The 14,804-nt window shown below is 40.9% G+C and overlaps 2 protein-coding genes across 3 annotated transcripts in view; one reads left to right on the top strand and one right to left on the bottom strand.

The window, feature by feature from the left end:
* Positions 1–12,576, bottom strand: part of LOC137040417 (guanine nucleotide-binding protein subunit alpha-14-like) — a 168,715-nt gene extending 156,139 nt beyond the window's left edge. Inside the window, exon 1 of the mRNA XM_067416009.1 lies at positions 12,441–12,576. The gene's annotated coding sequence lies outside the window, so the exon portion shown is untranslated. The remainder of the gene's footprint in view (positions 1–12,440) is intronic.
* The window catches only part of tle2b (TLE family member 2, transcriptional corepressor b), a 54,889-nt gene continuing 46,799 nt past the window's right edge, over positions 6,715–14,804 (top strand). Inside the window, exons 1-3 of one of the 2 annotated variants that reach the window (XM_067416005.1) lie at positions 6,715–6,796; positions 7,181–7,242; positions 7,354–8,100. In XM_067416005.1, the coding sequence (XP_067272106.1) occupies positions 8,077–8,100 (24 nt within the window). In that variant the 5' untranslated portion in view covers positions 6,715–6,796; positions 7,181–7,242; positions 7,354–8,076. The remainder of the gene's footprint in view (positions 6,797–7,180; positions 7,243–7,353; positions 8,101–14,804) is intronic. The other variant, XM_067416006.1, reaches the window with a different exon arrangement.

The following is a 14,804-nucleotide window of genomic DNA, read 5'->3' as shown; positions in this document are numbered from 1 at the left end:
CACCTTGGCCATTGGTTTATGATAATTAGCCAAAACTATATGATGTGTTTTTGGCTACTGTGGTAGGTAACATAATGTATGTGTGACCTTCACCTTCAGCCATCACAGTCCAATCAATTTCCATTGGATAAAGTCCCATCCTACTTTTTTCCCTTCATTAAATATCCTATTTTACATATATATACATCCTATTACAGAAATAAATGGGTTGTGAATGCCATTTTAGGGTGATATTAATACAGATTTATACATATTGATGCACGTTCGCTTTCATTTGTAGTCTCCAACATGATGCAATTTGCAAATGTGTTTCACAATGTCAAAATCTTCCACTCAGATCCATCACACTCTAGGACAGCAAAGGATCAGTCATAATTCATGGCCAACGTCCTCTATTTCCTGTAACTGCAAGGTTATACAGCTTGTGGATATCACTACATGTGCTGCCTGTATTCAAATCCTCATGGGAAGTTTGTGCGAGTTTGGAAGTCGTAATTAAGGCGTCAGGTGTGTTTACGTCACTTTGATCAGTGCACAATGGCGATTCTAAAAAAAATACAGCATTATTTTGAATGCAGTCAATCATCACTTTTGCTTTAAAAACATGGAAACGTTTAGACTTAGGATTTTATGGTTTATTCGCTGGGTTCGTTTCCATTATCATTGAGGCCAAAATGCATGATGGTTGATAGGTGAGCAAATCAAAACTTTTTTTCCCTCAGAAGTTGGCATGGTAGATTTCAATAACCTTGCCCCAGCAGGAAATCTATAATGTTGATTTCAGAACGGCAAACAAGTATACTACTCGCCCTACATTGATCATATCTTAAATAAGGTCCATTGTCTTTTGTTGCTAGTGTAGTGATGTGTGAAGCACAGCTCAACTCACTTTTATACCAAGCAGTTTTCTGTTCGCCAGCTCAGCGAATCCATGTGACATTCTTGAGCACGTTTGGAAATCTGTGCCCTCACGCAAAAATCCTGATTGCATGAATTTCTTTTAAAATTTGGCAAACACCTGTAAGAACAGTTGCTCCCAGGACCATGTTTGGGGCAGTGCAATCCCACAGACTGTTAATTAATATGTACGTAGTGTCCGTGACATCACCCGTAAGATTCTGAAAAGCAGTTCTGAAGCTTAAAGTGAACGAGCTGGCCGTTGCCATCTTGGCAGCGCGTCATGCCTAGATAACAGAAAATGGGCAAAGAGGCGGGATGTGGACAGAGCTGAGGGAATGCGATGACTAACAGACAGCGGATAAATGGCTATCCACCTGTCAATCAACGTGACCACACCCTTAATTATGCAGAACTTTAAGGCTTTATATAATGTAAACAAATGAGTTTTAAAAAAATGCCCCCCCCTCCCCCCAAGTTGTCATGAAGGGCAAAATTTGCTGTATAGACCAAAATCACTCTTTGTACCAGGCTGTAAAGTTGGTTATTTTAACATGTAGCTCAATGGGATTTTGCTCCATTCTGGAGCATGGCCCTAGTGGCCAGTTGATGAATTGCAGTTGAAGTTACTTCTGTGATGGCTTCAACAGAAACTAGGGAAGGTTGCCAATTGGTGCTACCGCATGTGGCCCAGCGGCAAACGAACCAAGGCTCCCCAACCCCCGGTATGGAACTGTGAATGGTACCCACCCCTCCGGAATGCTATTAGAGCCCCACGTCTGCTACCTCGCACTGGGCACCGCCCATGCTTTAGATGGCTCTGGTCATATCAGTACTGGTGTTGTGCTGAATTTCCCTGCCAGATTATTGTTTGAAAGCACTACATGATCGCCTAAACCTAACTCCACATCCTAATCCTAAACCTACCCATACTGGGGACATGGGGGGAGTAATAATCTGGTGGGGGTCAAAATCCGGCACAACACCGGTCTCAAGGTATGGCTGCGTCCCAATTCACCTACTTATACTACGTCCTAAAAGTATGTACTCTTTTTGTGAAGAAAAGGTATATACTTTTGAGTGTGTAGCAGAAAAGTATGCAAGCTTCGGGACATACTACTTCGCCATTTTTAACGAACTCTGTCACTTAGTTTTACGTGCATCCCGTCACCGTTTATCTGCCCTGTCAATCATCGTCAGATTCGTCACAGTTCAAATCCTCCACATTCAGTTGAATCTCCTACCGTATCGGAGAGAAATGTAGCCGCTCGTTGATCTGCCATGTGTGGGTCTTTGTGGGTCAGAGACTCTCCTCGTGTGTTTGCAGTTTAAATATCATGCATTTAAAAGTTAATGGCCAAACGTGTCACTAAAAAAGTTCACAATGCTGCTGCAGGTGAAATATAATGTGGACAACACTGAATAGATACATTTTTGTCAGGTTAAATATTGATAGTTGGTCACTCAAACCCCTTTATCTAAACTTCTCTATTTAACCGTCGAACTCGCACATCCGTCATGTTTGTAGTTTTTTAACGCTTTTTATCCGCGTTTGTAGTTCTAATCGAATCCTCGTCCAACTCGCAATGGGTTGTGGGCAATATCAGCCGTTAGAGTGCCCATCGATCCCAAGGGGGTAATCTAGCGCTCGGAAAGCGTTCCACCCCTAGGGGCTGCCATTGCTAACCAAGCCATCACCTGCTGTTAGCATCCCATTGACTCCCATTCATTTTTGAGTCACTTTGACAGTGAATAACTTTACATCTGAGACGTTTAAAGACTCCATTTGTCCATTGTTTATTTCTAAAGAAACACGACAATGCATAAAAGGCTCCGTTACCTTGTATCTTACACTATCGCCCCGCAGAAGCTGTTTTTGTAAAAATAGGCTAACCAGGGTGCGAACTACGGGGGAGCTAGGGGGAGCTCGGCTCCCCTAAATAAGACATGGGCTCCCCTGAAAACGTGATTTGTGAAATTTTGGGGGGTCTCAAAAATATTGACACTGTGTTATTTTGAGGTGCAATTTCATTTTTATGTAATGTAATCATTGTGGATTATTATTTGTAAAATTGCTAAAAATATATAATTAATTCATGCATGACGGCAGTTTAAATCTAATTCACTTCAATAAAGATAACTATACATGCTGTTCTTGTCATGACCATCAAGGTGTGGTGGCACTGCGGTGCAAATTCCACTCATGTTTAGTACATGTCAACGCAAAGATTCGCAGAAAAAACAAAAACGAATATCCACTTCTTGATCTTGGATTTCTGGAAGAACAGAAAAAGAGGCTGACCTCAAGCCTCTGTGGTCGCTTCTGTGTTAAGGCATGTTATTCCCAATTATGTGTTGTGGCTGGGTTGATATAGGTCTGCGCGACTATCGATTGAATTATGGTATTCTTCTGTAGCCTGACGAGTAACTTCAACCGTTGTTCATGTGAACTCAAAGACAGCCGGATGCTTTGTTTATAGATTTGTGGACTTTTTGACCTATCAATTCTTGTTTTTTTCTTCCTTCATTAAAATCAAAGATGTTCTTCAATGATTGTAAATTGTATATTAAGAGTCTCCGCAATGCATTAAGCAATAGATTGACGCGTTCGTCTGTGTGTGAAGGAATATACACGTCCTCTTTTGTGTATAGGGATGCACACCCCCCCCCCCCCCCCCCCCCCCCGAAAAGTGGGCTCCCCCAAAGGCCACAGTATAGTTCGAACACTGAGGCTAACGATTGCGTCATAACCAACGCAACTCCGTCGCACAGTTGAGAAATTACCGTATAGACCTTAGGAGACGCTCGCAGGCAATCTTTTACTGTCTATGAGAAAGTCGGGGGGACGTGGAGACATAAAGTCTGATAAAGTCAAGGGGGAAGAATGGGGAGAAGCCCATAGTGAGACAAAAGCAACGGGAGAAAACATTTAAACAACGTGATTCAGCTTTCACTTTCCACACGTGGCTCACGTCACATCTACATTGTCAACCTCAGTCTGAGCCTGCGCAGTTCTCTCAGCCAACAGGAAGTGAGTGCCCCAAGGTTGACTTCATTTTTTCGCCGTTGACGTCAATGGGATCGCTCTGTCCATTTCTTTTACTGTCTATGATCGATCCATACTTTGAATTCGGACCGGAAATAGTAAACCATCCGGGAATCTTTGGAATACTCTTTTCAACATAGGCTACTACGATTTGGGATATACTAATTCTATTTTGGAATACTATTTAGGATGGATAGTATGCGAATTGGGACGCAGGGTATGTCTATTAGCAATAAGTAATTACGTCATAAAAAAGTACATTGATATAGGATGAGCGTGTGTAGTATGAATGTAATCTGGATGTAGTTCATTCGCCACGTTGCCCTTATCATGTGACCTACCAGAGTCAGGTCCATTGCCATTCATAAATCATCTCCTGTGGCCTCATGGGATAGTAAAGTCTCCAGCTCCACTGTATGCACACTTCAGACTCTTTTATGAGGACAACAACGGACATACTTCTGTTGTCACATATTGTTTTTGCCTACTAGGGAAGTATGGGATTTCGGATGCAGCCTGTGCGTTGTAGAGCGATATGGGCTACATCACCAAAACAGCGAGAGCGAAACAATAAAGAAAAGCAGCATCTTTGGATAAAGATCTGTAGTTCATGACACGCTTACAGGCAGATGACTGAGGAAAGACTGTCGTGTTTGATGGCGCGAGACGCTACTCCGATTCAAGCTGCCACAACAGGTGAAGCCTTAAGTTAATTACTGGAGAGATGGGAGGCCCGGCCACACTGATGCGCTCGCTAGCAATTGGAGCTTAGTTCAGATGAAGAATAGACCCCATCTATCACAGCAATCGATATCTCACTGACAAAGGTAGTCTCTCTTTTCTATCACTGTGTGCATGAGTGCACTCCGTAGGCTTATGTAAATATATGCACATGCACACATCTCACTGTAACAATGCTAGTATATTGCTTTAAATATTGTTACCATAGGCCTATATATATTGTACAGTGAATTTCATGTAACAATAGGTGGCCAAACTATTTAGCCCAACAAAAATATCACTGTGGTACCATGGTAAAGATATAATAACTCCCTTTGTGTTTCACAGAAGAAAAAGCCATGCAGGTTTGGAACAGCATGGCAGAACAATGATGACAGAATTTTCATCAGTTTAATAAGCAATCTGCTCGTTAATTTACTGGGTTATCATCTTAGAGCCACTATGACTCACCAAATAAAGAGAGGGTTTATTTGTTATTTGGCTTAATTGTTCAAGGCAGTCAACACTAGGTGCTACACGTTGCTCATTTGTCATTAGCAGTCATAGGTGATCATTTATGCGGCGTGATTGGCAGGTGGGGGCGGGAGCGGCAGGGGAGCGGAATAATCAGAACTTCAATGCCCACAATCCCTACAGACTGGCCTGCACAGCGGCCGCGGCCAATCAGTAGCCGCGAACGCAGGAATTGGTCCGTGTTAATCTCTGATGTCGAGCGCCAACGTGGGTCCCCGACGTTTTGATTGGTTGGATCGGATGAGCCGCTACAGCCAATCAGAGAACCACTGGCGAGTGCTCCACAGCCGCGAAGTTTTAAGGTGGTCCGGAGAAAGGTGAGGGATGCGATTTATCTCGTGTAATTTACTCTTTTGATATTTAATTAACTTGCTTTATATATAAAACACGAATAAATAAGTAAAGTAAATGAAATACAAAGGGTCTTGTGATATTACGCCATTCCCTCTCGCTTATAGTTAGGTAAACATAAGACCGAAGTTTGGCCAAGAAAGCTGTCAGGACACTCGACAAATTCTATTCATTAACCTTATTGTCTTTTATAAGCTTTTAGAAGTTTGCCAAATACGACTTATAAAATATGTCTCGATTGCAATATTTCAAATTATATATTAGGAGATAATAACATGCATGAAACTTTTTATAACATTATTTGAGAAAGATTTGCCACTATATACATGCTCATTTCTGAATGACAAGCCCATTTATACCATGATATGGTCATAGATAGATAGATAGATAGATAGATAGATAGATAGATAGATTCTATTCATTTTGTAGAAACCATTGAAACACCAAAGACGCTTTAATATTTCGTGTTTTAGAGTGAGAGTTGAGTGACTTTTTGGATGCATTCATCGACAGAAAACTAATCATTGTTATGTAAATCTCATTCTTGATTTACCGCAAGTACCATGTTTTACCATGCCTAATATCGATCTAGCTCACTGCAGTGTGCAACAGGTACTCATAGTCATAGCCACCGAGCGAACGCACAGAGTCGCATTATAACAACTTTCAACACACTCAAATGCTTCTAATATGATAAAACAACGCTTAGTTACCCCACATACGCATGACCGGAAGATGATAAAAGTTCTCCGAAATCAAGGCGTCATCAAGCTACGCCATTGGTTTAAATAAGCGACCTCTAGCGGCGGAAAAATTATATATTGTGGCTTTAAGCTGAACTAAAATGTAAATGCTGCAATTGTGATCATTATCCAGTTCTTCTTTCCCTAATTGTCCTTTTATCTTATTTCAAACCTAGACAACAGGATGCAGAAGCCCAACCAGTTCAGGGCAGATTATTGTCAAGACGGTCTTTTCCATGAAGTCTGTTTGTATTCAGCCAGCTTCACAGGCATCAGTAATAGGTTGGAGGGAGAGAGTCGTGTGAATAATTACCTGTCTAATCCACACAATTAGATAACGGCGATTAGGGCAATACCTGACCTAAGAGGTGTTGCCGATAGAGGGATGACTTACAAGGGACGCTTCTGAGATCACGCTAATATGACGGAGAGGAGAACAATGATGAAGAGTTGCAAACGAGACTGAAATTTGCTGAAGTGAAGATATTCTGGATAAATCAAGGTTGTGAGTATTGCAATCACAACTAAATTTGCCAGGGCAGATAACTGCTCATCTGTCAGAGGCGTAGCCTACTCGCAAATATGAGGTTGGACACACACACCGTGCTTTCAGGGAATTGCTGGCAAATTGAATCATTCCTAATCTCTCTCATTCTCTTTCTTTCACATCCCTTGTTTTCTGATTTGTTTCTCCCCTGAGGCAAATCTAATTGCTCGGAGGTTGATCCTTTGTGATCTCAGTTATACTTCACTGAAGTATGAATTTTTTTCTCTGATATGATATTTCTTCTAAAATTCTTTAGCAAGAATAAATTGAGACCCAGTACAATATATTTGAAGAATTTGATGATGATATTTGAGTGCATGTTGAAATCTCTTTTTATTGTAGATTTGGCAAATCTGAGCACAGTTATGGAGATTTGCTTTAGAAAAGACTCTGAGATTACTGGGGTAAGTGTTTTTTTGTCAGTCTACAAATATAACCAGGACACTCAATAAGCACATCTCCATTTACTCTAGGAAACACAACTGAGATATCAAATTTGTGTTTTCCCCCTATAGGTCTATCTGTATGATGATATGAATCTATCGGCTGTTCAAAGCAACGATCATGTATAATTAGTTGTACGCATGTTCTGGTATCTATTTCTGTCTCTATCTCGCCTGGTCCACCTTAAGTGCAGCTTGAGCAGGCTGTCGTGTTTGTGTTGAAGCCAACAGGCACAATATATTACAGTCTAGGGCTCGCTGCTGAAAAGCCTGCTGGATCTTCCAGTGACCTGCTGTTCTTTCCTGCTTTCCTGTGTTTTTTTTCCTCCTCTCTAGATTTAGATTAAAAACAAAGCCTGTTCCTCCTTCTCCTTTGCCTTTTTAGACCTCAGCAAAGAAGCCCTGTAGTTTTAGAGGTACTGTTACCAGGTTGGAAGACTCGAATGGAGATACGTGTTTGTTTTTGTTGCTTATTGGGGACATTTGCAGAAGGACAAGACAGCTGGACTTGATTCTTCTGAATTCCCTGCTTCTCCCGGTCTCCTGATCTGTGGGACGGAGAGTAGCAGAGTGGGACGTCAGGGAATTCTGGGGGGGAAATCCAGTCTAAGTGTGAGTAAGGGGATCTGTTTTAGGAGGACCCCTCGTCAGATGTGCTGACAGCCTTCTGCGGCTCAGAAAGGACAGAGCCGGGTTCCGAAGCTCGGTCCGGGGATCTGTCCCCTGGTGGAGGGGGACGCAGGAGTACGGAGGGTCAGTGCGTTGCCCGTCAAAGCCGGCATCCCTCCGGTGACCATGTACCCGCAGGGTAGACACCCGGTAAGTGCAGCGTTCTCTCATTCTCCTGCATCCCGAACAAACGGGACAGATAATGCCATTGGATGTAAGAGAGACATCGCTTCAGGCTCAGTCGCACTTATGCATATTCAGCTTCACCCAGGTGTCCTCAAGAGCCAGTTGATAGAAAGTTGTGTGGGAGGAATCAAACACAATGTGTGTCTTTATTAGTTTGTGTAATAACCCTTTCTCAACGCCCCCTCTAATAGATGTCATAGAGCATTTGGGCAAATCTAGAGTGGTTTAGGTGTGTATGTGGGTGGGGTTGGATATGGCTCACTGTGGGAAGTTTGTTATCTGTTATCTGTCTTTGGTATATTGATGTTTCTAGAATCTAAAGAATCTACATCGCAGCTTGTTTTAAGTGTGGTTCAGCGTACAAGCCTAAACTTGTAATATATGACAACACAAGGGTTCAGATGTGTTTATGAATGAATTTTCCCCCATAGACTTACATTGTAAGGGTAAATCTCTCAAAACTGTCAAAGAATATCCAGAATCACAGATATTTAAAACACATTCCTTTTCAATCGGAATCAAGAAAAAAATAGCATTACAAAATTTAGCATTTTCCACTTTTGGTTGTCAGTGATTTGTTTTTGTTTTTTAATCCTATACCTCTCTAGATTTAAGATTAAAATCTCACTTTTCCTTACCTTTTTTAGACCTCAGCAAAGAAGCCATCCGAGGTCTTTATTAATGAATGAAAGATCCCTTGAGACTGATTTAGAATGATTTGTTGTGGTAGTTGATCATAGTTTGTTATCAGTAGATTTTTAAAAATGTATTTCTGTGATAATCAACAGCATGACCTAAATTCTTAGTATACAGTTTTTATTTCAACCCATAACATTCCTTTAACAAATATTCAAACATGTCGTGAGATTCCTAGCCAGAGTAATCCAATGTGTTCTATAATGATACAGTGAACAAACTCCAAAGGACCAGTGAAATCTGCAGCCAGGTTTTATTTTTATCTTCATGGCCCGTGAAACATGACCTGCACAAGTTAAAAGGTGTGAGAAAGGTCTGTGTGTGTAACCATGCATAAACATTGCCTTTTGTGTCTCGCACCTTTTCTTGTTCTCTAACTTTTGAGAAATCAAATCCACGTATGGTGAGAATTGTTTTCAGAAAACAGAAACACATGCTTTTTTTATTAGCGATTCTAGTTAAGCCAAGCATCACTATTATGTTTGCTCATACTTACTCTTAAAAATGGGGGTATTTTACTGGCATCTGTGGTTCCATGAAGAACCTTTAAAGAGTTAGTTCACCCAAAAATGATAATGCTCCCATAATTTACTCACCCTCAAGCCATCCTAAGTGTATATGACTTTCTTCTTTCAGCCGAACACAATCAGAGTTATATTAAAAATGTCCTGGCTCTTTCACGCTTTAAAATGGGAGTGAATGGCCATTTTATTTTGAAGGCCTTGTATTTTGAAACCAAAAAAGCACATCCGTTGATCATAAAAGTAATCCATACGGCTCCAGGGGGTTAATAAAGGCATTTTGAAACAAAGTGATGCATTTTTGTAAGAAAAATACCCATATTTATAACTTTATGAACTCTAAACCCTGGATCCCGGAAACGGCTTACGCGAGTACCTCTAACTTGACTTATGACATATTGACGGACACAGAAGCGCAAAGGAAAGAGCAAAACAAAACAATTGTCACAAATTAGAAGCATAAAACAAGAATTTTTTTAAAGAAATGTCAGAAGTTTTTTGACCAAACCCTATTTGTTTGAACCGCAAGAGGCATCTACTCCACACTACACCATGGGTCAGAGTTCACTCTTCCACTGGAACTCGCATGCGGCTGTTACCGAAAGCCAGTTATTATAGTTTAAAAGTTAGAAATATCGATATTTTTCTTATAAAAACATATAGCTTCAGAAGGTCTTTATTAACCTCCTGGGGCTGTATGATGGATGGATGCCCTTTTTTGGGCTTCAAAAAACAAGGTACCATTCACTCCCATTATAAAGCTTGGAAGAGCCAGAATATTTTTTATGTAACTCTGATTGTGTTTGGCTGAAAGAAGAAAGTCATATACACTTGGCTTGAGGGTGAGTAAATTATGGAGTACTTTCATTTCAGGGTGAGCTATCCCTTTAACATCCATAGAAACGTTTCATTGGAGAAAAGGATCTTTATAGTGGAAAAACTCTTGAGATTACAATGTTCTTTACGTAAAAAAATAAGTTTTTTTTCTTAAGAGCTGTTCACTAAAATATTCTTTGGGGATTCCAAATTAGTTGTTCTATGGCTTTGCTGCGAAAAATCCCTTTTGGAACCTTTGTTTCTAAGAGTGTACTCATTTTTATTTGGACCAGTAATTAACCAACCAAGACACCCTAGAAACATGCTAAAACCTCCTTGGGTTAGAACTCCTTAGCATCCACATAGCAAGGCCCTCGTAACCTCTCCTTAGCACACTTCAGTCAATGTTTATGTTTTACCAGTCAGAGGTAGGTCCATCAGGAGTTTTATTTAACCGTTCAACACCATCCAGTGCAAATCAGATGGAGGCTATCAGTGTGAAATGAGTGTGTTTGCATGTGTCAGAGTCTGCACATACTTGCCTGTGGAAAGAGTTAAGCCTGATTTGCAAGGCAAACTGAATCGGGAAGACTGGTAATTGGTTCCACTGGATTTTTGTGGTTGGTGTTATCTGAAGCAGGGGGATTGGAAGGTGGAATGAGAGAAGGGTTACAGTGCTCCGTACTTCTGAGCCAAAAACAATAACAATAAAAAAGCCGGGCAGGGAAAGCTAATAATCCGTTGCAGCCACACCTTCAGTTTCCGACTGGTACACTGAACACAACTTTACAGAACACATGATTTTGAAGGCTGAATATTAATCAACTAGAGGCAATGCTGGTATTTAATCAACGTTTAAGGATGAGAAGTCCATAGATGTCATGTGTGAGGTGTAAGAAACATGAACTCTCTCTGCAGGAGGTCTGGATATGTTTGACACAACAAGAACATGATACAAATAAGAGGCTGTAATATGAGTGTTAGTGCACGTAGCACATGATGTGTGTTTGAGCACTTGCTGACAGTACCTGTGTTTGCATGTGTGGATTTATGGTTTTTTTTCTAGGCAGGTTGCTTGTGTGTGTTGTATCAGGACCCGAACATTTATATGGATACTGAGCTATAATGGTGTTATATAAAGATGGCATAATGAGAAGATTCTGTTCAATATATCTGCATTTTACACATCAAAATATTTGTCACATTGAATGTTGCTTTCAGTTTGGACAGACAAATTGCTTGAATGCAGGAAATTTGTGTTTCATGTAGTTTTCATTACTTCCTAATTTTTAGATTATTATTACGGTTGAAAATTCATGAATGATTCCCTTTCCATTACTATTTCCTTTAGGAGATATTTCTGAGGATAAAAATATTTGGAAGAAAAGTTCTTACTTAATGTGTTTACTGCCCTCAGGAGTTTTCAACAGAATGTAATAACACAGACATAGATTTAATTTTAGATTTATTGAATTTGTGCCAAAAAAATTGTAAATGGACTACATCATGCAGCATGGCTACGTCTGAAATCAAGTGTCAGTTGTGTTGCATCACCGCCATTCACAGATCCTCTCCTGTGGCCCCATGGGATAGTGTCATATGCACATTTCAGAAGTAGCGTCATCCGGGTTTTTTTTTTTGCCTAATCCTTTATGAGTACTGTTAATTCGGACATACTATGTAGTTTCCTACTATGTAGTAGGAAAGTATGCGATTTCGGATGCAGCCAAAGCTTTTGATTCATTAAGAAGCTCATAAGATTCACTGTACAATAATCAGACTATAACAGATCATGCTTGGGAGTCACAAGAAGAAAAATTTGGCTAGCATTTTTTTGGGAATCACTACATTGCTCAGTCTGCATGTTTTAATTTATTATAATGAATTGATAGCCTAGAAATCTAGGCGCACCCTAGTGGCAGCAAATTTAATTTGCCCGCAAGTGTTGTCTAGGAACTCTCAATACCCATCTGAGCTGCATTCCTCACAATCTGGACGGCCCAATCACATCATGTATAGAGTCGGCGGGCAGAGCCATAATGACGACGGCCGAGTTGCGTTTGTGTGCTTCTAGTAAACACAGAAACTGGCGAACGGCGGCGGTCTTGCGAATCAGTTTTGACCGCGACTCTGGAAGACTTGGAGTTAAGCTTTTCTCTGAGAAAAGAACAAAGAACGGCACTGAAGTCATTCTTAAAAAGGGAAGATGTGTTCGGAGTTTAGCCGACCGGATACGGTGAATGTTTAATCAGTCAGCGAGCTCTGCTTCACCTTCGTTGCTCTGTTTGGTGTAGCGCTATCCTATCACGTGCAGAGGGAGTTTGAAAGACAACCGTTTATCCCGCCTCTCGGATTGAGCCCTGTCTATGGTGAGTTTCCAGACCAAACATCTTGATGTGGGTCTGGCTTGTCAGGCTAATGAATTGACTCAGATTCAGATGAATCGGTTCCGAAATTAGACTAGATTTACTAAAACAAACCGGCTCATAAGAGTCATTTGTTTGGCAATCGAGCTAAACTGGTTGCATTGAATGTTTTTGATTCACAAAAACTGCATTGGTTGAAAAATGGACGTTTCGTAACAACTAAAACTTAAGTTAGGCCGTGTGTCCACCAAAGCTTTTTTTCACACGTCTAGCTGGCGTTTTCAATGGGAGCGTCGCATTTTTAGAACGCAATGAGCGTAACGAGGCGCTGAGCTTTCAGCGTTTTTGACTGATTGCCTAGAGTTGAAGAATGTTACATTTGTAATAAAAAGCAGTGCTCATCACTGTCACTCTTCACCCGGCCGTCCAATCATAGTGGAGGAGAGGTGGGACAAATACAACACATTCTGCTTGTACAACATCAACAGATGAAAACAAGCAGCATAATAACGGGAAAAAAATATTTAAAACAAGAGTCAGAGCAAATATTTAACATTGTATCTGTATTTTTTGATAGAATCAATATAGAAACAAACTTCTGTGAAATGATATTAGTAACACTTCCGAGGATATTCCATATCATAACAAGCAAAGAGTCTCAACTGAAAAAAACACTGCGCTGACAAAACACTCTCAAGCACCAACAGCGAGGCATTTTTAGCAGAGTGCCTAGCATTTTCAGCTGGCTAAAAACGCTTTGGTAGACACACGGCCTTAGTTCTGGTAATAAATATAGCACCTGAAAATGGTTCCTCACTTCACACTTTATCACAGCTGGAGCTGCTTTGATTATTAATACATTCTCTGATTCTCTGTAACTTTTTATACAAACTGTGAATTTGCACCATATCCATACCATATTCATGTTTGTAATTGCGTGCATGTGTGTTTGTCTGAGAGTGAATGCCATCTTTCTGTTGCACTGATGTGGTGGCCAAGTGAAAAACATGGCCAAATTCCATGGTCACAAAATTTGCATATGCTCCTTTAAAAAGCTGATAGTTTGAGCTGGTTTGCTCATTTTTACTCACAGCTGGCTTGATTTAATACATGTTTTTATTCTGGCCACATGTGGATGTTAAACTTGGTTTCAGGTTTCATATCTTTTATTGTCACTCTTTTGTGTTTGTCGGAAACACAAATATAAGGGCATTTCTTTTTTTATGTCTTTCTTTTCAACTCAGTCCATTGCCGATTTAGTCTGTAAAGTATAAAAGCCGTTTTCTCTGCCTGCCAATCCACAGTTCCTAATCCAGTATTGGACAGCAATGGTGTTTGCTTTTTTTTTTCCTTTTTTTTTTCCTTTTTTTTTTTTGCAATGGCTTTTGTCACTGCTGAGCCGCATTGTCAGTAACTCACCAAGATAGTCCCAAGCAGCCACCTGACGTCCAGCATTCAATGGGGTTTAAGATCAGGTGAAAGCTTCTGATATGAAGAGCAAAAGTGGAAGGACTTTCTCTCAGGGCGTTTAATGAGCCAGTTCGAGGTGTACCTGCTGAACTCAAGCACTTCGAAATGACTGTATCCTGGGAATTCTAGCAGATTTGTGGAGACAAGGTCTTGCAGGAATGGGCAGGAAAGAAAGACGGGTTTTTAGAGTGCTAGATCACACTCACACACACTCACACATTCCCCCAGATCCCCCCGAGATCACACTGACACTTCTCTTCCTCCCACTCTCTGGTGATCCTCATCTATTCATGCGCCTTTTCGCACTAAATATTTCACCAGCGGATGATTATTTCATGGATGTCTCTATCCCAGCCTGTCTGCGAGGATGCGAGCTGAAAACAGCTCCGTATACGTCTCGAAAGCTGTCGCCGTCCCTCTTTTGACATCTCTCCTCCTTCAAGCCGATTTAAGACACTGTGTCCAAAATAGCAACTCCAGCAGTGATATATGAGATGATCAGAGTGGGCGATTGGGAGAGATTTCATTTCCCACCATTGTTATGGGATCTGCTCGTCTTACTCTCCCCCTTTGACCTCCCTCAGAAGATAATCTCCAGTAATTCTAGGCTAGCCTGCTGCAGCTCGTCTAAATTGTGATTGACTAGCTGCTGTCCCACATGGCTTGCTGTCTGCTTCGTCCCTCTCCGTCCAGATTAACTGGATCAGTTTTGGATTTCAGGATTCCCCCTCCTTCTGTCTGACACACAATGTTGTGTCTAAACAGACGCTCTTACCAAGGATTCTTCTGGTGTTTTTTT

This window comes from Pseudorasbora parva, chromosome 14, assembly GCF_024679245.1.
Source record: "Pseudorasbora parva isolate DD20220531a chromosome 14, ASM2467924v1, whole genome shotgun sequence".
NCBI classification, from domain to species: Eukaryota; Metazoa; Chordata; class Actinopteri; order Cypriniformes; family Gobionidae; genus Pseudorasbora; species Pseudorasbora parva.
This window is presented reverse-complemented; position numbering and strand designations above follow the sequence as displayed.